The sequence below is a fragment of the Tyto alba genome, unplaced genomic scaffold (genome assembly GCF_018691265.1).
Source record: "Tyto alba isolate M040663 unplaced genomic scaffold, T.alba_DEE_v4.0 Super-Scaffold_19, whole genome shotgun sequence".
NCBI classification, from domain to species: domain Eukaryota; kingdom Metazoa; phylum Chordata; class Aves; order Strigiformes; family Tytonidae; genus Tyto; species Tyto alba.
In genome coordinates this window covers 8156902-8178614 of record NW_024881281.1, presented here as the reverse complement: position 1 = coordinate 8178614, position 21713 = coordinate 8156902, and the positions used below count along the sequence as shown (strand labels likewise).

Below are 21713 nucleotides of genomic sequence, written 5' to 3'. Positions count from 1 at the left end.
GTATTGAAAGTATGACAGATTATTTGGCCTAAGGGACGTGATACTGTCTTTCTAAATGTATCCTCTCAGGAATCTGACCTTTTTAAAAGTTTTTTGGTGTGTGTGTGTTGTTGTGTTTTTTTTTTTTTTTTTGTTTTGGTTTGGTTTTTTTTAGCAAGGTATTTTTTTAGTACCTCAAACTACCTTTCTTGCTAGCCCCATAACTATACCCACTTTGTAACTGAAACATTGAGCAGCACAAATGTATTTATTATTTTTGTGCTGTATTTTTGTGCGTCTTATTCCCCCCTCTCCTTCCCCCAGCATAGATTGTTAAGCATCTGCATGTACACATGCACATAGGAAAAAGCCTGGTTCAAACTGCTACTTACCTGCCTGGTACCAAAATTAGGTTTGTATCTTCAAGAAGTGATGACAGGTGCAAGTAGGTAATGGGGGTGACGTATCGCAGAGAAAACTTCTCCTGTGTCTGAAATGAGGTTCGGTAAGTACTCAGCTTCGAATGGTAGTGACCCTCAGCAAATTGGTCAGTTTTAGATAAAAAGGAATCTTTCTTAAGGCTTACTGAAATAAGGTAAAGGACTCCCGTGAAGTCAGACTGTTACAGAGCCATTAGCAACTTAGGTTCAGTAGTTCAGGTACTTGTTTTAATCTGTAGGAGAAGACAGAGAGAGTAATTGTCAATACTGCAGTGCCTTCAGGTGCTGTTATGCAGGTTTCAAGCCACATGCCCTTCCACCCAGGGATTGTGACTTTGGTTTGTGAAGCATATAACTTACTTTTACTCACGCAAATCAATCTAATGGTTTGCTTTTAAGTTCATGGAGCACAGCAAGGCACCAGGAGTGCTTCAGTTTCATGGGTCCCTTCTGCGTTTCCTCCAGGGAAGGCTCTCACAGACCTAGGAAGTTAAACTTTGAATTTCAGATTTAAAAGTTCTGCAGTCTTTGTTTCAAGCCCAAGTGTATACTTGAATTGTGGATTGATGTCATGTTAGCACCAGTCTCTGAACATGTTCAACTTGGTAGTTTGGAGTCTGGATTTCTGGTGGTAATAAATTTCTATCAATAATTAGAAAATTGAGTAAGAGTATATCCAGAGGAATAAATCCCGAGCAGCCTCATGTTAAGCTTAGCATGGTTATGTAGAATAAAAGGTTTTTGGTACTAGACTTATCTGCTGGTAAACTCATGTGGCAGATTCAAGTGAGAAGGATCAGTTGTGAGGAAAAGAGGAATGAACGCTGTCTTGGTTTGGGCTGAAATAGAGTTAACGCTGGCAGCCATTAGATGCCTTAATAGCAACGAACACCAACATTCTCCTCTCTGATAGCACTTCAGTATGTCGGTGTCACTGGAGGATGTTTCTGAGGACCTTGAACATGTGTAGGGATGAGATGCCTGAGATGAGGGATGGATCATGATACAGAAAGTGAAGGAAAAGGGAAAGGAAGGACTGGGTGGCACACAGAGTAGGGCTTGTGGATGGGGATCTGGGGCTGTGGTCTGGAAAGCCACTTCACCGTGGAGCTGCAAGGAAGACTGTGAGCACAGAGCTATCGTAGCAGTGCTTGGTGGTCAAAGTGGAAGCAGGGATGTGAACTTCTGATGTGATGGAAAAGCTGCACTGAAGAGCAAGTGCTTACAGTACTTTATTTTTCCACATTCCGCTTTGACTGTGTACTGTAAACTAAAAATTGAAGCCCAAAAGATGAGTTGGGAGAGTGGCTCACTGGTCTCCCTGTCTCTCCTTACTTCCTGCTCAACATTTCTTATTCTCTTTGAATTGTAGATCCAAGTTGCTCTCAGGTGTTGTCAAAAGGTTATATCCTTAATAAGTAAACATGGAGAAATGAATGTAATGCTTTTGTTTTTTTCTCTTGACCCGCATCTGAAGCGGGAGCTGTGATTTGCTTATAAATAAATAATTTCCCTAAGGAGAATGCAATCTCTGCAAACCCAGGGTGTGTGTGAGGCTTTGTCGTGGCAAATGGGAAGGAAAAGAAGTGTCAAATGCTGGAAGGATGTTTTTGGGAAAGAGTGGGGGAAAATAAATAATCCCCTTCAGCTCTCCTGTGAGTCAGAGGAGAGTGTGACCCTGTCTTGCTACAGGAAGGTGCCCCCAGTTTAGGTGCTCAGCTCCCTTTGTGTCTACCCTGAGCTCCCAGTGAGGTCTGGTTTTCATTCTCTGCTGTAAGTACTGGATTTGTAATCATTTTGGGGATTGTAAGCCATACCCTCCGTTTCTGAGAAAGAGCATCTTTCTAGGGCATCTTTTCCACAGCATCTCCAGGACCTGCTGGAGCAGTGGAGGGGTGGGACTCAGGATTTGGCAGCTTGATGTCCTCTGCAGCTGCATTTTCCACCGGGAATCTGATTCCCCGGTAAACCTGACCTGGAAAGTCAAGGAGCAGCTAAATGAGGTTGGTGACCCTGGGTATTGGACAACAACTTTTTTCCCCCCCTTAGATCCTTTAATCTGTTTAAGGGTGAAGAGGGCAGGCTTTGTGAGGTGGGTGTTAATTGCATTTCTCCCTAGATAGGTGGAAGAGCAAGAGAAAGATAGAACACACTGTTTGAGCAATTGCAAGATACTTCCCAAATTGCTTAAGATGATGAACTTGGCGATTAATTAAAATATAGCCTTAACAATATGTCTTTCTCCCTGCATGTCTAGAACAAGGAATGGCAAGGCGTTTAAATTTTTTTTTTTTCCTAAATTGGAAATATTGACAAAAAGAACAGTCGCTTCCTGTGTGCTGAGGAGCTACAGGGTTTATTCATCAGCACAGTTTTTAGGGGTGAATGAATTTATATTCATGAGAATCTGGGGGGGAGTCTCTGGCCTGATCTTGGCTCCTGCAGGGCAGGTTCCAGCTGTGACTTGGCAGGGGGTGTGCGGTTCCGGGGGCAGGAGGTGGTTGGTGGGGGACAAGAGCTGAAGCGTTCAAGGGATGTGGTATAGAAGGGAGACTGCCCTGATCAGCAGGAACTTTAAGGGATGAAAGAAGGTGAAGGTTAGATGGAAAGACAGAAGAAAAGGGGGGTGGTAGGCAAAATGGGGATGAGAATTGCATCTGCCTGTGAAGTTGCGGCTCCGTATGGCAAACACAGAGCAGTTCTTCCCAGAGAGGAGGTTTGTCAAAGGCCACATTTTTGTGAGACCTCTTATTTTTCACTTGGGGACCAGAAAGCAAAATGGCAAGTGTGCACTGTCCCGACACTGGTGGCGCTGGACACATCCCTGGAATGTGTGAGGAATCGCTCCTGCAGGGCAGGAGGCTTGTGGAGGCTGGCCTAGGGAGACACCGCACACCTCAGTGCTCACTCCACTTCTGGAGCTTCTTGTCATCATTTTAATTGAACACATTGCTCTCAGATAAAGACTACCAACTTCCCACTTCTGCAAAATATGGAATCCTGTCAAGCATTGTATTGGTTGATGCTGGCCCGATGGATTGATCTGGTCCTTCAAAATCAGCCATGCAACCCAGGGGTTGGCTCTTGGAGTGAGATGATCAAAGAACAGCTGCCATTGCAGTCAGTGCTTAGATGTTACCCATCATTTGGTGCTGGTCACTCAAGAGGAAGGGCCTCTGGAGGAAATCACCCTGCTATGGCAGGTTGTTCTGGAGGTATTAAGCTCTTTGATTTCATAAGAACTCTTGATTCTGTCTCTAACCACTGATCTTTTCTGGCTAAGCCATCTTGGACAAATTATTTTCTGTGTTTGACCATCTAGAAAAGGAGTGAGGTATGCTTTCTCTTAGAGCATCAAATAGAGTAGGATCAAGACCCTGTTGTACCGTGTGCCCTGTTGTACCAAGTCTTCTACAAAAAGAACAAGGACAGTGCTACTTCAGGTAGCTTAAAATCAGAGCCATATATTTAGCTCCCTCTCAGGAGTGCTTTGAGCATTAATTATGTTTTTAAAGCACTTAGCACTTAGTCAGAAGCTCTCTATAGAAACACAGAGTTAAATAGTCACAGATCTGTGGCCTCTTAGGAATTGTTCCCAATGCTGTACAGCATAACCATTCATAAATTTGCACTAATGGTCGAGAGCAAGCTCCAGTTCTCCTTCCTTGAGACCCCTGTCTGGCTAAAACATTTAAGCTTATGCTTAACTTAAGCACTTGAACAGTTTTACTGGGTTCAGTAACTTGGGTTTGGTAGCAAAGTACTTGAACTTAAACAAAGCTCTGCCTTTACCATATAGAAACTAAGACATACTATAGCAATTCCAGGTTTTTCTATAAGAGGTATCTATTGTGCTCTTGTGTTCATTACAATAATACGTATATTACATAACCACCTTGGATCCATTAATAGTGGGTGTGTTTGGAGAATGCAGATACGTACAAGAATAAAGGCAGCGCAGTGGAGAATATTTCTCTCTGATGACCAGATTAGCGCCTTTATTTCTGTCCTTAGATGTTGCAAGTCATGGTGTGTCACCCCTATGGCCTATTTGCAAAACACAAACAGATGGGAAGAAATTTGAAGAGCAAAAGCGCTCTCTGGGGCGTCCTGTATGTCTGAGAGCCCTGAATGCACACCAGTAAACCAACAACAGCCTGGCTCAGTTGCTGAGCACAGCCGGAACAAGTGTTATAAAAGAAATCAAATGCACGAAGCAAACCCCTGTAAAACAGACTTTTTTTTTTGACCTTAAAAAGTAAGTAGTAAGTTCACAGCTCAGTAAAATGCAATTAGCGCGAAGAAGCATATGCACACTTGCTGAAGATACACACTTTAAATTTCTCTTTATGCAGCTATGTTAACATAATAATTACATATTGGCTTCAAGACATTCATTCTTCTTTTGGGAAGGCCCACTGTGGGCAGTGTCATCTCTTCTCAAATATGCTGGTCTTTTGTGGTGGGGTTTTTGGTAGCAGGGGAGGGGGCTACAGCGGTGGCCCCTGTGAGAAATTTCTGGAAGCTCCCCTGGCTCCAAGTCAGACCCATCCCTGGACAGGGCTGAGCCAGTTAGTGACGGTGACTGCGCCTCTGCGAGAACATATCTGAGGAGGGGAACGTGGGAGGAGGAGTTGGAGTTGTGAGGAGGACACCTATGTGAACACTAAGGTCAGTGTAAGGAAGGATGAGGAAGGGGGGATGGTCCACCAGTGCAGAGAGCCCCCTGCAGCCCCTGGAAGAGCCCACGCCAACGCAGGTGGCTGTGCCTGAAGAAGGCCGGGACTTTGTGGGAAGAAGCAGCCCCCGCTGTTGTAGTTCAGCACCGAAAGGACTGCAACACGTGGGAGGGACCCACCTTGGAGCAACTCGGGAAGAATGCATCCCAGGGGAAGGACTGACACCAGAGAAAATTTGTGGAGGACTATCTCCCATGAGAGGGATCCCATGCTGAAGCAGGGGAAGACTGTGAGGGGTCTTCCCCCTGAGGAGGAAGGAGCAGCAGGACTGACAGTAACCCCCATTCCCTGCCCTCTGTGCTGCTGGGGTGGGAGGAAATACAGAAATCAGGAGCAAACCTGAGCCCAGGAAGAAGGGAGGGGTGGGTGGAAGGCATTATTAAGATGTGGTGCTTCTCACTGTTGAACTGTGTTATGGATGTCTTTTTTCTTCCCCTAATGAGTCTGGCTTTTGCCTCTGACCATAATGGGTGAGTGATACTTCCCTGTCTTTATCTTGATTACAGGGGGTATTTTTCTTTATTTAGTCCTTCCCATTCCTGAGGGGAAAAGGGTGAGTGAGCAGCTGTGTGGTGCTCAGATGGCCTCTGGGCTCAAACCACTACATCTTTAAAGAATAGGTCAGTGAGCAGATTTAGGTGTAGCCCAGGGAGGGCTAATATGGATCAAAGGGCCCCTGTAGAAAAACTTGGAAGCACACTGAGGACCCCTCTGAAAAGTAGTACTTCTCAGGGTACAGTCCCACATACCTTTTTTTGTCCACTGATTCCCAGCTTTCTGGTGTGTTGTCTCAGTTACGCGGTACTCTGCTTGGGGCCATGGGTTAACAATAGCACCAATGCTTGCCTCCTTTCCCCAGTCTCCGGGAGTGGGAACTAGGGGAGGAGGAGGGAGATCCTTGGTTGGCCTCATCAACTTCTGTAAGGTTTTATAGCCTGACCTGGTACCACAGTTTGGTGACTGTCTCCATTTCTGTTCCCTTTCCTGTTTCCTGGCTCCCAGTGGCTCTACAGAGAAGATGCCCTGTGTGTGGGGTTGACACAGTTTGTGTGCTGAATGTGTAACCTAAAAATCCCCAAATACAATAGCTGGCTTTGTGTTTATGATGTCTGTGCTAAAATGTTATGTTTCTTCATTTCCTTTCTTGCCAAATGGCAACTTTTTTCCTCCTTTCCAACAGGGTAAGCTATAGAGAGAGGAAGTGTTTTACAAAAAGGAGAACAAGAACATTCATTAAAAGAAACCACAAACACTAACAGCCTGTTATAGAAACGTGATCTAGAAATAACAGATTCCTTGTGAAAATAAAAGTGCAAAATATTATTTTTAACCTTTAAATGGGGTTTAGAAAATGTTAGCTTGTGAGTTTTTTGGGTTCTGTTCTCTTCCTGTTTCCATACTAGTTCCTGTGGCTCTGCTGCGATTACCCAGGACAGTCCTCTCCTGCTGTGGATGTAACTCTAGTTACAGTTTCTCTGGGTGCAACGTGGATTTAAGAAATTCTTGTTTCCCCACCTTTGGCTTCATGGTCCTTTGCTGGCACTGAGGCTTGGCACCTCTCCAGTGTGCCCAAGCAGAAGTTCTGCCTGGATGCAAAAGGGTTGTGATGGGGGTGGAAATGGACTTCATTACCCAAAGAAGTTATATTTTACACTAGAGCATAAAAGCAGCAATGTGGAGTCAAGCAAAGGTTCGTTTGAGGGTGGGTTTCTGATGGTGGCTGGTAGGAGTGACTACCTGGGGTTGAATAGTTTGCAGAATGGCCCCACAAATCATTGCATCAGCAGAAATGAGAGGGGTGATGTTTTGCTGCATAGGGCGAAAGAGTTTGGGAACTTCTTAAACTGCCTGTACTACAGAAGAGGTTATAATGAGCAATGCATACTTCTTTTCCTTTGTGCTTTCTCATGCTTGGATTTGGTCTCAAAATAGATGGGGAGACCTCAGTGCAGAATCACAGAATCATAGAATGGTTTGGGTTGGGAGGGACTTCTAAAGATCATCTAGTTCCAACGGTTGCTCAAAGCCCCATCCAACCTGACCCTGAACACTTCCAGTGATGGGACATCAATAATTTATCTGGACAAAAGAGCTGCTCTTGCCATCTTCTCTGATGACCTCTGAGCAGGTCTTGCACGTAGGCGTGTGTCATGCCAGACTGATTTCCAGGCAGCTCAAATAGGAAAGCAAGATAGCTTGTACTTGCTTGAATTGCAATCTACCTTCTAAAAATAAAGCTGCAGACAATTGCCTAATTCATCACCCAAGCGGGCTCATGGCTGACCAGCATAAATATGCAAGATCGCTTTTACCCTTGGCCTTTCTCATTCAAGCTCATGTGTCCCAAGCTATCCGAAGGGCAGCGAGTCAGTCGGTGTGTATGGGAATAGCTTAGGTGCTTCAGCAAAGTCCATCAAGTGCAAAACTAGCATTTACAGGTTTGCTGAATCAATACACCATTAGGTGCATGGATCAGGGACCTTGTCTGTCTCTTGAATGGTGATGCACCCTAAATTGATCTTTGAAGTTACTGGAACAGTATCAGGTTTTTAATGCGAAGTCCTGCCACGGTTTATGTTATATTGCATTGGTAGGCTCCTAATACAGACTCTTCGTATGATATTTCATCAGTTTGTAGATAGCTGTATGTTAACTCATAGCAGATGTATTGCTGGACAAAGCTTTTAGTGTTGCTCTATAACCTCACTGCTGTCAATATGAAGAGAAGCTGTGGTATCTTGCTCCTCCTGTACAGAGCATTCACCTCTCACAGAGCATCCGTAGGAGCAGTTATGTGCCTGGAGTCCCCCTCTCGTCCTGGAGCCTCAGCAGGTAATTCCCAGATTTATGGCTGATAGTGGAGCAACCAGCCCCACTCATGTGGTACTAGTCTGGTCTTAAGAGGGGGAAAAGGCAAAATAGGCTTGGAGGGAGAAGCCTGTGGAGCATCTTGTCTGCAGCCACGTGAGTCACCAACAGTTTAGATAAAGGGTCCTGGAAAGAAATTGAACCCAGATTGCTGATGCTAGAGTGCCTTACCGAGAAGGTGGGTTTAAGCCATACAGATCTAGTTGTATGGCCTCCGAATGAAGCTGTGTGTCCTGGAATGCTGCGCTGGAGAAGACTTGTTCTTCTACAGTGGGAATCTCTTCTCTCTCTAATTAGGCCTAATTACTTGTATCTGGTCACGCTGGGCGCTCTTCTGTAGACATTTCCCTCCCTTTTCTGAGAGTATTCTTTTCTTTTTTATTGCTGCCTAGGCATGGCTGGTTCTTTGTGATGGCTGATGCCAATTTAAAATAACAGTGAGAAAATTGCTGTAGACCGTTCTAAACACTTCATGGAAACATGTTACTTTGTGTTCCTGAGGAAGGGATTGTGCCTTCATCCCGGTAAGATTGAATCCTTGAAAGCAGGCCTTAGGCAGGGCTTAATAAAGTGAGCTCTCTGGAGTTCTTCAACGTCTTGAACATGGATGTGGCGTGCCTGGAGTCAGCTGTCTCAGTGAATGATCTTAGTGATGTTTTTGACCCTGATTTTCCCTTTTGTTACACATTGTGATCTACTACCTTTTGCCTGCTTTCCCTGCTTCTCTTCAGTAAATAACAGAGATATTCCAGAATATGACGGTCCCATATGTTAGTCAGAGGTATAAATTTGTATTTGTGTCATCATGAGCAAGTGAGACTGCTACAACACATTCTTTTCTTTACCTTTTCTGCAAATACACTTCATCCATCCCTCCTCGCAGATCCAAGTCTGTTATCTGGAACTGCGAGTCAGCTGCTGGTGCTGCATATGTCACTCCATTACTTGGCAGCTGCCTCAAATATATCAATGCCTCGCCTACAAAATATATATCCTTTCTTACAACGTATGTATCTTGCACCTGCTGATGTAACGATGTGGCTTATTTCAGCATATTTCATCCCCAAAAGCACTGTAAACTGCATACCAGTCACAGGAGTCCCTTTTCCCACAGCTGATGCAGGGATGCTTTGGGGTACAGACACCAGCTGCTGAGCACCCTGCGCAGTGGGGCACGAGGTGAAGGGGGGGAGCACACGGGGAAGCCGTATCCATTGGAAACCATAGACCACACTGAGGGCCACAGGGTGTAATTGGTCATTTTGAGACAAACCTTTAACCAACTGTAAGCAATTGGCCTCTTGATTTGAATTCCTCATTTGAAAGGGGGAGCTCCCAGCAGCAGGTCATCTCCTGGGGCGGTTATGGCAGCTCACGCTTGGGAAGAGCATTGCTCTAATTAAATTGCCAGGAATGCTTCACACATGTCAGGGGGTTTTCCCTGGGATATAAATCACCTTCAGTCTTGTCTTTTGTATCTGAACAAGATATCTATGCATAAGACTCCCATCGAAGCACTGCCCGTTCTCCCTGCAGAGCTGCAAAGAGCTTTTCCTAGCCTACGGTTTTCTGACTCTAAACTAATTCTGTTGCTAAGTTCTGCCTTTTTTTCAACAAGTTACTTTGAAAATGTGAAGCACAATGGTAGATGCTAATATCTTCAGACTTTCGGGGAGCATAGATCTATGTCCAAGCTCTTCTACTAGTTCCGGGTTTTAGAATCAACTAAATCATTATTCTGAACTAAACAGCCTCAGCCAGTTGAAGGATTTCTGTTACTTTGTGCCCGAGGCAAATCTTGATCAGGAAATTACCATTTGGAACCAGAACTTGGTAGTGTAATGGCCTAAACAGGGCAAGGCTGGCTTTGAAATTCTTCTGATTGACTGTATTCTCCTTGCAACCTGTGCTGATCTTCCCTCTGGCTCTGAAGGTAATTTCTCTGTGTTTCCATTTCCATATAGATAAGAAAACTTCAATTCTGGATATGTGTATGTATGTACATATATATGTGTATATTTCTGTTAAAACATTTCAAATGAGACTTCAAACTCTGTGCAGTTTGACTGCTCTCTTCCCCCATCCTTTTCATAGAGTGCGAGGTGGGAAGAAACGTTGTCTGACTGTTTCCATAATGATGTAAGTGCAGCTGTGCTTAAATCATTCTTGATACAGATGTTCATGTAATCTATCCTTAAATATATTTAATAATGAGGAGCTGTGCCTATCCTCGGCAGTCTGTTTTGCTCCTTGCCTGGCTGGGCTACAGGAAAATGTGTACGATTCTCACACACTTACCTGTCACAATTATTTCAGTGAAATCTTAATGGTCTGTTGGAAAAATTCATTTTAGTGGGAATTATTCAAATTTTTTTACATACGCAGGAACTTTTTGAGAGATTAAATATGTTGGATTACAGGTGAAATATACTATATTTTCAGTTTGGCTATGTGTGGCTAAAGTCTCTGTTCGCTAAGCATGGGCCCAGCAGCATTCATCTGCTGCTTTTTTTTCCACATTTGTCATTCAGCATGAAGCCAGAGGTTTGAAATTTTCTTGAAACCACCTTTCGCCAGTCATTATGTTTCTGTTTATCTCTACAGTAAGCCAACAAATGATTTGCATGGCAAAGGACACCAAACAGCTCTGTCAGATCCTTGCAGCTGAAGGAGATGTTCAGGTATACTGAAAGATGGATCACTGGGAAAGTACTGTCCAAATGGACGGCGATAGCATTGATCCTTTAGGAAGGGGGATTTGTTGGAAGCCTGCTGCAGCATCTGATTTTGGGGCTGTACTGGCTTTTGATAAGTGGTCAGCCCTGGAAAAACCATACCGCGCATCTACACTAAATAAAGTTATATAGAATTCAGGGGAATACTGATATTTTTCCACGGAATTATAGTATTTAAGCTCATTTTATTTATTTATTCTTCCCCCCCCCCCCCATAAAGTGTTCTCTTACCATCTAATCCCTTTAGTAGTACTTTTGGTTTCCTTTGCAAAAGTATAAGGGTACTTTGGTGAGGCAGCGAGAGCAAAGGAAGGTGACAGAGCCAATTGTATTTGGTACTCTCTAGACTTGACAGCGCACGGTTGCGTGTTACGCATGTGTAACCTACAGTCAGAGGAACTTGCGTTATTTAGTCTAATAAACAAAAGGTCAGAGGAAGGACTGGGTAAAAATTGTGTAAAAACTACTGCAGGAAAGAGGAAATCCCAGGTCTTAGGTTCTACCAGAGCTGCAGAGGAAAATTGGTTCCTGTTAGTCCCCCAATTACCCTTATCATTAATGAGTCCTCCCTTTCATAGTCTGTTTTTGCAGTGATCATCAGGACAAGACTAAAAACTTCAGCAGTTTTCCAGAATTTCTGGCATTACCTATGACATTTTGCCTTTTGGTATCTATTCTAGTTTCTCATAAAATACCCCTAAAAGCCTATCTGTTGTATCTTCTCTTTCCGTCTTCACTGAGAGGTCATGCAGAGGCAATATCTGCAGTGTAACACATGGCACATATTAGACCATTTACTTCATCATTTTTGCTTTTTTTTCCCCCGAGTCAGAAATTTCTTGTTAGCCTTAAAATCTGGTTGAAGTGAGGCCAGAATCACACATCCCTAGGAGAGCTATTTGGGCTGGAAGATCTATGGTTCTTAGCTCAATAAGAGCTGTACTTTTCAAACTATCTACTTTAATTTTCTCTTTATGCTTCCCTTATTTTTCAGTACAGTTTCAGTATTTTATTTCCTCTTGAGGAGGAGGGCTTTACATTTCTCTTTCCTATAGGAATGTGCCTTTCAATCTAAGCTATACGTACTCAGTAACTCACGCAGCAGGATGACATAAACAAATAAGGAAGGACACAACTAAAATGTTGCTTTTCCAAAAATCTTTCCTATATAATTTCCTCCTGTTCTTTTCCCTCCTCCACCCCCAGTGTTAAGGCTCAGGACCCCTGTTTCTCAGAAATGCCTTTCAATTTCAGATACCCTTCCCTCTTTCCTAGCTGCCTTAATGAAACAAGTTTCCTCGGCTGAGGTTTGTATTGGTAGGGTTAACGTTTTCCTTCATCTAGGCTGACATGTAGCAAAATGGTTTTCCAACATGCCTGCTGCCTGGGGAGCCTGTTTGGCTGGATGCTTTATAAATGAAGGCTGTGTATCACATTATATTGTATTTTACCAAAGGTATTCTCTGTCCTAGAAAACTCCTGTCTCCTTATGAAATATATTGCCAGTTTAAGGAGAGAATAATATATTTACTATAACTGTACTCAGTCTGGGATTAATTTTGCTGTAGAGATTAAATTTTTATATCATCTTGAAGAAAACCAACTCTTTGTCAGTCCCCAGGGGATCTGATGTCTGGCCCTTTCAGTAGGAGTGGCTCAGATCTTAGCAGCTCTAAGTGGTGTCTTTTTTTCCTTCCATTCCTGCAATATAAGAGCAATAGACTCCTTTTGTCCTAAAGTTGAGATGCTTTAGGAGATTCTGAAGAAAAATCCTGTTTTACTTTCTAAGGTACTTGTTGGCTGAATGTGGTTTAACGATGAGTGAAGTTCACAACTGTTCAGAGCTCTGATCTACACTGAACATCTAATCTTGATGCAGTCCATTACCATCTCATGAGCTTGCAAAATTCACTAGGGAGTGAATTCACTCCAAAGATCAAGCTTTTTTTTTTTTTTTTTGTGGGGGATTAGTGCTGTTTATCGCTATAGATAGGCTGGAGCAGGCATCAGGAGAGACTTTTTGGCAGTGGTTCAGCACTTCTGTTTCAGCACCTGCCCGGAATGATAAAGGATTTGGTCTGTGAACAGTTCCAGCTCTTTACTTTTTAGCCCAGTTCTACCAGGAAGAAAGATGATGGGATCATGCTCTTGCTCTTTCTTGTTTGTTATGTCTCTGTGTGTAACTTCTGGGCCAATTTCAAGTGGTTTTGTCAAAGGGCTGGAGGTTTTCAAAGTGCGAAGAGGCTACAGGCACGTGCTAGCAAGAGGCCCCAGCAGAAGGCTGTGCTGGAAACCAGCACTGGACAGTTGTGTGTGGGCAACAAGTGGCTTCAGGTGATGTCCCCTTTCTGCTCCTGCATCATCAGAGGCACTTAATCTTTCATTTGCAGCATTATGCCGTTTGAATGTGATCTGAGAGATGGATTGTTCTTTCAGATCCAAATGGCATTTCTATGCAGGCTGTGAAGGGCAAACAGAAAATGGAAGAAGGTGTATATGCTACCTCCAGAAACCTCTTGGCTCCTGAGGTGGGTCAGGGCCCCACTGCAGTGATGGTGGTGTAAGTGGGGACTGAAAAAGGCGATTTGGGTATCAGGAGAGACAGGTGGGAGGAAGGAGGGAGCAAAGAGAGGAGGAGACACAGTTGGACATGAGAGTCCTTTCTAGAAGCTGGGTTGCTGGGCTTGCTCTCCCTTAGGCCTGGGGAGCATGTGGGAGTCTCTGTGCACCAAGGGTGGCTTAATGCAAAGCCCAGGGAGCTCCCTGCTGAAAACGAGCTTTCCCTGGGTTTCTGCCCAGGTTAATGAACCAAACTGACTGGGCTGAAGATAATTTCTGAAGTTACAGAAAAACCTTGCAGAAATGTGCCCTTCTTTGTGCAGTTCTAAAATGGGGCTAATCAAAGTGAATGAATCAATGGATTGGCTGGTTCTGCTGTAACTGTTTGTTTTCAGTCCTGCCTCTCCCGAGGCATCTTTTCAGCCATTTGGAAGCAAATTTCTTCCTCTTCTGTTTGGATGTGAATCATTGCTCTTGCCAAACAGTACTTGAATCTTGCTTCAGAGTGCTGTGCACCAAAGTGACATCTCAGCTGCATGGCTGAACCCTTCTGACAGCCTGAACTGGAGGGTGAAATGTTTAACCAGCACCTAGACAGACACGGAGATCCTCCCTGTCACATTGCACCTGGGAATACTCATCTTTGTGACTATCCCTGGGGGTGTGTTTGCTATCCTGGGTGCCAGTGAAAGAGAGGGTGATGTTCTCACTGTAGTGCCCTGCCCAACCTGTATGAATCGATCACCTTAATTGATTCCTTTGGTTAAGTGACATGGGTTTATCTGTACTTACTGAGGCAGGGTTTATAGTAGTAGAAGGACTGAGAAGTTCTTATGCAGGAATAAGGGAATATACCTAGCGAGGAGGGAGAAATGTATGCTGGGGGTGTATGTGTGTCTAATTGTCATGATGATGGTCTTGGAATAAAGCAGTTAATGGCATTATAGGCTTGTCAGTCAAAGCTACTGAATATAAAGTAATGTCTGGGCATTTCTCTGGTGCCTCTGCAGTCAGCAGAGAGGCTTTATTTAATCAGGATCTTCATTTTGCCTTGTCCCAGTGGAACCTTCTACCTTGCATCAGCTGAGGTTGTGAAGGCACAGATGGGTCTATGTTGGCTCTGCCCATGTCCTGACTGTATTTTGGGAGGGATGGAGTGTGCACCCTTCCCTTGTGTATCTTTATTCTGTAATAAAACCACAGAAGGGCATGTAAGGAAGGTGTCGTGGTGTCCAGCGGGTCCCACCCTGCTGTCCCCAGTCAGCACCGCTGGTGGATGAGGATTGAAGGTTTGGCTGTAGCGTACACCCAGCTTGCAGTTTTGGTGCAGCCAGCTGAATTCCTTGGCAAAGATACGCATGCTCTGGGCATTTCCTACTGTTGCTAATGCCAGCTCAGGTCCACCAGGCTGAGCAATGTGGAAAAGGCTGGTATAGCTATTTCCTGTAGTTTTTGGTATTTTGAACACTAAGAGCTAGATTCCTCACCTCTAATTTCAGATACTTTACTGAGATGCTGTGGTTGGGAACTCAGTTACCTTAGTCAAGACAGAAGTAAGCACCTCTGGAGACTGATTCAGATCTTGTGGTGGATAAATTAGCCCTGGAGGGTTGAAGCTTTCCCTGTTGAAATCAAGTGCTGAGCTCTGGGACAAGAGCTGCTTTGGGTGTCTTATCTTAAACAATAATGACCTACTGATGATAACCCAAGCTTGAGGTTTGGTTTTTTGTTTGTGTGGGTTTTTTTGTTTTTTTTTTGTTTTGTTTTTTTAAACCTGATTTAAACAGAGCAAGCTGCTGTGATGTTAGTCATTCTGATATCCCACTTGGTGGGAACCCTACATTCCACTGCCCAGCACCAAGGTCATCCATTCACAGAGCATCTGCCAGCCCTAACCCAGCTCAGAAAATTCCCACTTCTCTTCAGACCTTCCTACAGGTGTGTGGATTCAAAGTACCAATAGCAAAAGCATTGTGAAAATGAGAAATGTGTTAAAATAAATGAAGAAAATCAAAATCAAGCTTTAAAAGCAAGCTGGTAGATCCTGAGGATACCTATAGTAGAAGTATGAGCATTCTACATGCTGTGAAAGGACTTCATAGCTCTGTCTTTCAGGCCAAGAACTCATATTGATACACAGTAAGAATTTCTTATGGATTTTGTTGGAAACATTTCATAAGGAAGGTGAAGAAGAAGGAATTAAAATTAGAAACTTAACTTCTGTTAGAATGTGTCTGTTATAGTGGTAAAACTCCCAGCTGATGAACTGAGGAAGCTGTTTTGTCTTTTTGGTGTAACAAGAAGCATGATCTAGGGTACTGTAAAGAAGTTTATGCATCTTTAGATGCACTGTTCCTGAGTAGAAAGATCTGGTTTTGTTAAAAGAAATAGACATTTTGAGAAGAATTGTCTCTTCATGAGAACATTTTTTTAATAAATCCTGTTGGAGTCTGTGTCTGAAATGAAGTTGGTATCTCTTCTTTTCATAAGCAAACTGAACCTTGTCCCTCCAGCTGTTCCAGGTTAGGAAGTTCACGGAGCAATCTGCTGACCTGCACGCCAGAAAGTTTCACCTTTCCAAGCTTTCTTGACTTGCTCCTCTGGCTGTTGCCAAGCCTAGAGATGGAAAAAAGCAGCTTGGATATCGAATCCATCCCCATGTCACAGCCAGCTGCTCCTTGCAGTTGATTTGTTATTATTGTCCTCAGATAAAATCTAATCAAGCCCAGTGCGGTCAGAGGGACTCCATCAACTCTCAGATGCTCCCTAGCAGGGAAGGCTGTTTAGAGGTTCCTTGTCAGAAGGAATAATAATAATTTCTATCCAACTGTGATTTACATTCATAGGTGATTTTCTTACTGCCTCACAATACTACTTTTTGAGAAAAAAATTGTTTAAATCCGTGTTTTGTAGATGGGGATGCAGAGTGTTTTGTCCAGGTCAGTGGAAATCCATGGTGGGTTTGGGAGCTGAACTACACTCATCATGAAGCCCTGTGCATAATCTCAAGGTTATTGTCCCTTCAGGAGCATCAGTGGTGATGACAGTCTGCTCTGCTCTCAGAGTCAGGGCTCAGACATTAAACCAAAAGTGAATATACCCTGGTGTCTTTATTTAAAAAAAAACAAAACAAAAAAAAAAAAACAGAAAAACCAAACCAAATGAAAATCATTCATCTTTTTTTTTTGTTGTTTTTCCTGATAAAAAAAGACTGTGAGTCTGCTAATGAAAAATATTAAAATTCCAGGTGTCCTGTATAATAAATAATAACATGACCATAAACTTGGCTTTCCACAATCACCACCAAATCATCAATATAGTTCTTTTTGTGCGGCTCGTTTTGAACTTTGCCTATTTCCTTCGGCTATGCAGATATAAATAAATAATTCCACTTGATAAAGGTCTGGGAATGCTATACTTTAAAAGATAAGAAAGCTTTGAGGGGAAATTGTTTTTAAATCCATAACATTTGTATGCTGTTCACTGTTCATACTGAGCAAAAATTCATTCAGTTGGCAGTTAACCAACCCTATTTTATTCTTACTCTGTGTTCAACCTATCCTTCTCCTGGGGACATATAACCTTATATGTAATTACCTCTCTGAGAGTGGGAAGGAGGCCTAAATAACCTTCCTAACAACTAAATAAATGCACAGATCCTTGGGACAGGTTATCAGTTGAATGCTGGTGGCAGAGCTCTCAGGAACAGTGTGCCTGAGCCATGGAGAATTTCAAGACTTGAGTCACTTCCTTTCCACCATTGGGCCAAAGAACTAGAGTTTGAAATGTTTTAAGAAAATCAAAACACTCTGGCTTTTCAGATTATTTTTGTTTCTTTGATAACAGTGGTGAATTTTAACAATGACGGTGGCTTTTTTTCTCTCAAGGTCTGTCCAAGTCACTTGGTCTCATTGAAGGCTATGGTGGACGTGGTAAAGGTGGGCTTCCAGCCACCCTGACCCCTGAGGAGGAGGAGAAAGCAAAGGGACCACATGAGAAATACGGCTACAACTCCTACCTCAGTGAGAAAATTTCACTGGATCGTTCCATACCAGATTATCGTCCAACCAAGTAAGTACCAGTTGCTTCGTGAAGCAGTATACATGTGTAGGTATCATCCGAGAGCCAGGAGTGATGGTTGCTGTCATATTCTCGTGTGGTACTGTTGGCTCTTCCCTCCTTATCATTCGCAGGGCCACGCTCCGTAATGAACAATTGATGTAGTTTGGCTGAAACCGAGATAGTTCATAAAGACGATTTATCGGGGGAAAAGGTGACTTTCTTCTCACTTCTCCCTCTCGCTTTTTATTTTCCTAAAGCAATACATGATTTTGGGTGGTGGTAATGTGATCAGAAGCTCACATCTGCTTTCGTCAGCAAAGGGCTGTTCACTGAGCTATTGGCCTCTGGTGTTTATTACCCTGTAAATGTGTGCAAAGACTCTCCCTCTCTCCTCCCTTGTCAGCCCCTTCATGTCACTGCAAGACCTCTGGGGCTCTCTGGCTGCCCTCGCGCTCCTCCCAGCACAGCCCTTCTCCTGGGACTTGGCTGTGAGATCTCCTGTTGATTTTGAAGCAGCCCAGAGAGGTTGCTGTGAGGCAGGGTGCAGAAGTCCTTTAACCCTTTGCCACTGCGGTGGCAGGAGGGAGGGCATGAGAAGAGGCTTAAAATGTCAGTCAGAAAGAGTAACAGCTCCTGAGCAGTGACACCTCTGTGCAGACAGCTTTGAAGGGAGCCCAGTGGATCAGATAACAATATCCTTCCTCTGCTATTCTTCCAGAATGACCTTTTAAGATGATGGTGATGATGATGTTTACTTGCTAAGCACCATAGAAGAATAGACTTTAAATGATATGCCAAATCATTTTGTTAAGGGTTTGAGAAAAGACATGCTGTAAGTTTATCTGTATGAAAGTTAATTTTAGATATGGCTAGCAAAGTGTTCCTCCAAATAGGAAAGTGTCAGTTTGTCCAGGCCTGGAGTGAAATCCTTAATGAAAAAATGAGATGAGAGAGATTTAGATTCTGAAAGATATGTGTACAATGCCTGTGTCATTAGGACAGTGACAAAGCCATTGCTTGGCATCTGCAAACCATTGAAAATCATGGAGCAAGGGGATGCAGCTACATGTCTCCAGCGTACTGGCAAATTGTTAAAGATGTGAGAGCATGGAGAGCTTTTGTTCCTTCACTTCTCTGTATGCTGCATGAATTTCAAGCAGCCACTCAGAGTTTCCAAGGCTGTCAACCACTGACAACAGAAATATTTGGATGAGTTTCCAAAGGAATGGAGAGGCCCAGCCTCCAATTCTGCTGGTACGGTTCGTCTGGACAAAATGAATTGCAGGTACAAATTGCATCTTTGGCTATACGATATGCAAATCCCACTACAATGACAAATCCTTGAAGTGAGACCTTCTCTAGCAGTTACCTGAGTCTGAGCTTCTTATTTCATTTCTCATCCAGAACTCTGACTTCTAGCAGAGCCAGCATTACTTTGTGAGAATTAATTTGAGAAGTAATGTTTTTTCAGATCTTGGCGGGAAGAAAAGGATTAATTCTGACATTTTTAGGTTTGCATTATGTTCTTCCTCAGTGCCGCTATCCATCATTTCACGGGAGGGTTGTGGAGAGGACAGAGCAGACACAGCAATTTATTGAAAATGCATCATTTTGGGCCTGGGCTAATACTTTGGAGAGAATTTGTGGGTACTGACTGCAACTGCATAACTTAGTGTCTTTTATCTATGTAAGAAGTTCAGGAGTGTGTTTTGGTGATTGCTTTTTCTTTTTTTTTTTTTTTTTCTTTTAGGGATCAGTTGTCTTGGTATTGTAAGAGAGCAGTTGGTCTGGTTATGAAATACGCTTGAGTTTGCTGGAGGATTTGAAAAGTTTCAGCTTTTTCTACTTCTGGCTTCAAGATCCATTCGCTGTTCTGTGCCTGCAATTTGTGGCTGATTTTATGAAGGGTTTAATACAAACCATTTAAGTCAAGTATCCTGGTCTCTGATTAAAATAGATTCAAGTCAAAGGAAATTAGCCTAAATGGTTTTGAAATTGCAGCATTAGTGGGGGAAAAACTGTTGAAAACCCTCCAGCTGATAAGCATTACAAAGCATGTATTAGTTTTAAATATAATAGTGAAGCCTATTTGGTGCAACTAAAGGCTGTTCAGCATCCGGAATGCTGATACACTCCGACTGTTCCTAGCAGTGGCTGTTGCTCCTGTGTTCTTTTGTTTTAATTTTCTCGTTTTTTAATGAAAAATACTGACATAGTCAAGTGCCACTCTCCTGTGTGCTGAGCTATGCTGGATCAGACCTCCTTTTCCTGCCCCCTCTTTGTGACTGTGGCCAAAGTGAAGGGAAAGAAAGGGAGTTTAGGGGAAATTTGGCATGTTCCGTAATCTTCCTGTATTTAGACTCCCTGCATCTCGTGGTCAGCATCACTAAGAGTTCAGAGATGCAGGTGTACCTGCTCGGAGCGATTTGCAGGCAGGTGCTGGCCACGAGGAGGTACTGTGGGTCCCTGCCCAGAGGCAGAAAAAAGGATAGAGGTGAGTTTCCCTGGAGAAATGGTGTAAGAGATGTTGAGTACAGGATGGCTCTTAGGAGATGTTAAGGTCTTTCCCGGGGCTAGGGGCGGGAGCAGAGTATCTTGTTTGTCTCGATTTGGGGAATTGTGGTGTCTCTTTTTGGTAGTTCAGATTATCATCTTTGTTTTGTTTATAATGTGCAATTAATTTGAGATATTTTCTTCTCTTAAAAGCTGAGGCTGCTTGACTAGTCTGGAAGGTAGAAAGTCTACCCTGCTGTTCATTACTTGAGCAGTATAGTGCTTTCCACTGTACCGATTCCTCAAGAAGTGCTGCTGATAGTATAGATGTGTGAAATAACGTGTGTGGTACTGATACCATAAGGGAGCTGTGCCTTTCAGACCTTAGTCCTGAGTTTATTTATATCGATGTTTCTGATCCTGGCCTTCTGCTTGAGGAGGGAAGGTTGTGTTGGATGTGCATTGCAATGTGCTTTTGGACTGAATCAGATAATGGTATTACCTTTTGGATGACTGAGAAAGCTAGTCCTTTGGCTAAAAAATGGGAGGGACTAGTATTTTGGTGCAAGGGACTTTAATTCAAGCCTTGCTGTGGAACAGTGGCTTAATAAGATAGGCATAGGCAACACATTTCTGTCTTGGTTGATTAGGTTTTTGGACTTTAAGATGAGATTCCTGCATGTTCTGGAAAACAATTACTGCTTCTAGATTGGAAGTACCCAAGGTGCTGCCTGCAGACTGCAGGACTTCTACATAAGTCTCAAAACCAAAATGAGCTGAAGAGATTTTCTTCAATTTTTTTCAAAAACTGAGAAGGACAAGGCTGATCTGTGAGTTTTATTGTCGATCAATTCACAGCATTTGCTGCTTGCCAGTGAGGGGGAGGTGGGGTGGTGCTTAAGAAGACGTCTTGTTTTCTTTAATGAACGTGAAGCATATTTACATGGGATCCTACAGGCTGCTAACATTCCCTGCTTTGGTACTAGATTTTATGCATTTCTATTTTATTCTGTGATGTATGATTTAATGGGAACCCCTTCTATGTGTAGCCGGAAAATAAAAATTGCTGTTAGATCTGTCTGCCTGTCCATCTTATCCAGTATCTAATCTCCGATAGTGGAATTACCAGATGCTTCAGGTTGAAGAAATCATAATAAGGAAAACTATGACATAATCTGCCCATCTGGTACTTTTTGTCTTCTCTATTCTCTCATTTCAATCCTATCTAATATAAATGTGGAGTTCTCGTGATCTCGTTAACAGTCTGTTACTTTCTGGAATCCTGCTAAGCTCTGATTCAGTGGTATTTTATGGCATTAAGGGATTAAGGAGTAGATTCAAGAAAAATAATACCCACAATTGTTAGGACTATTGAACCATTGGGTGAAGATGACATATTCCTGCTGCTGCAAATCTCTCAACAGCTGCTCTTGTGCCAGAAAGCTTCAGGATATTCAAGTGAAGAGGTAAAATGGTGTGATAAGCAATTTTCACAGCTTGATTTTCCAGATGTTTTGAGGGCTTCCTAGCCTGGAGACCCTACCCCTTCCTCCTTCCTGCCTTGTGGGTCCTGCATATGGGTCAGGCAAAGCATGGGAGAACTTTGGCGATGTATATCAGGAACTTGAACTGCTTTTGTGTGTTCACAGGATGCCTCTGGTAAAAGGTTTGTATCTACTAACTGGACCACATGGCCTTAGAGCAGTGTCCTGGGTAGAGCTATGCCATCACCAGGAAGTCATTGCTAAAGATTAAACAGTTACATATCACTGATGTGATTTTAATTTTTCCCAGTGGTGTGTTTGGGGCTTGAGTCAGTCATTACATTCAAGTGTCTC

At 43.2% G+C, this 21713-nt stretch overlaps 1 protein-coding gene across 1 annotated transcript in view; it reads left to right on the top strand.

Moving 5' to 3' along the window:
* Positions 1–21713, top strand: part of GALNT17 (polypeptide N-acetylgalactosaminyltransferase 17) — a 223823-nt gene that overhangs the window by 40411 nt on the left and 161699 nt on the right. Inside the window, exon 2 of the mRNA XM_032993700.2 lies at positions 17208–17391. Coding sequence (XP_032849591.1) covers positions 17208–17391 — 184 coding nt within the window. The remainder of the gene's footprint in view (positions 1–17207; positions 17392–21713) is intronic.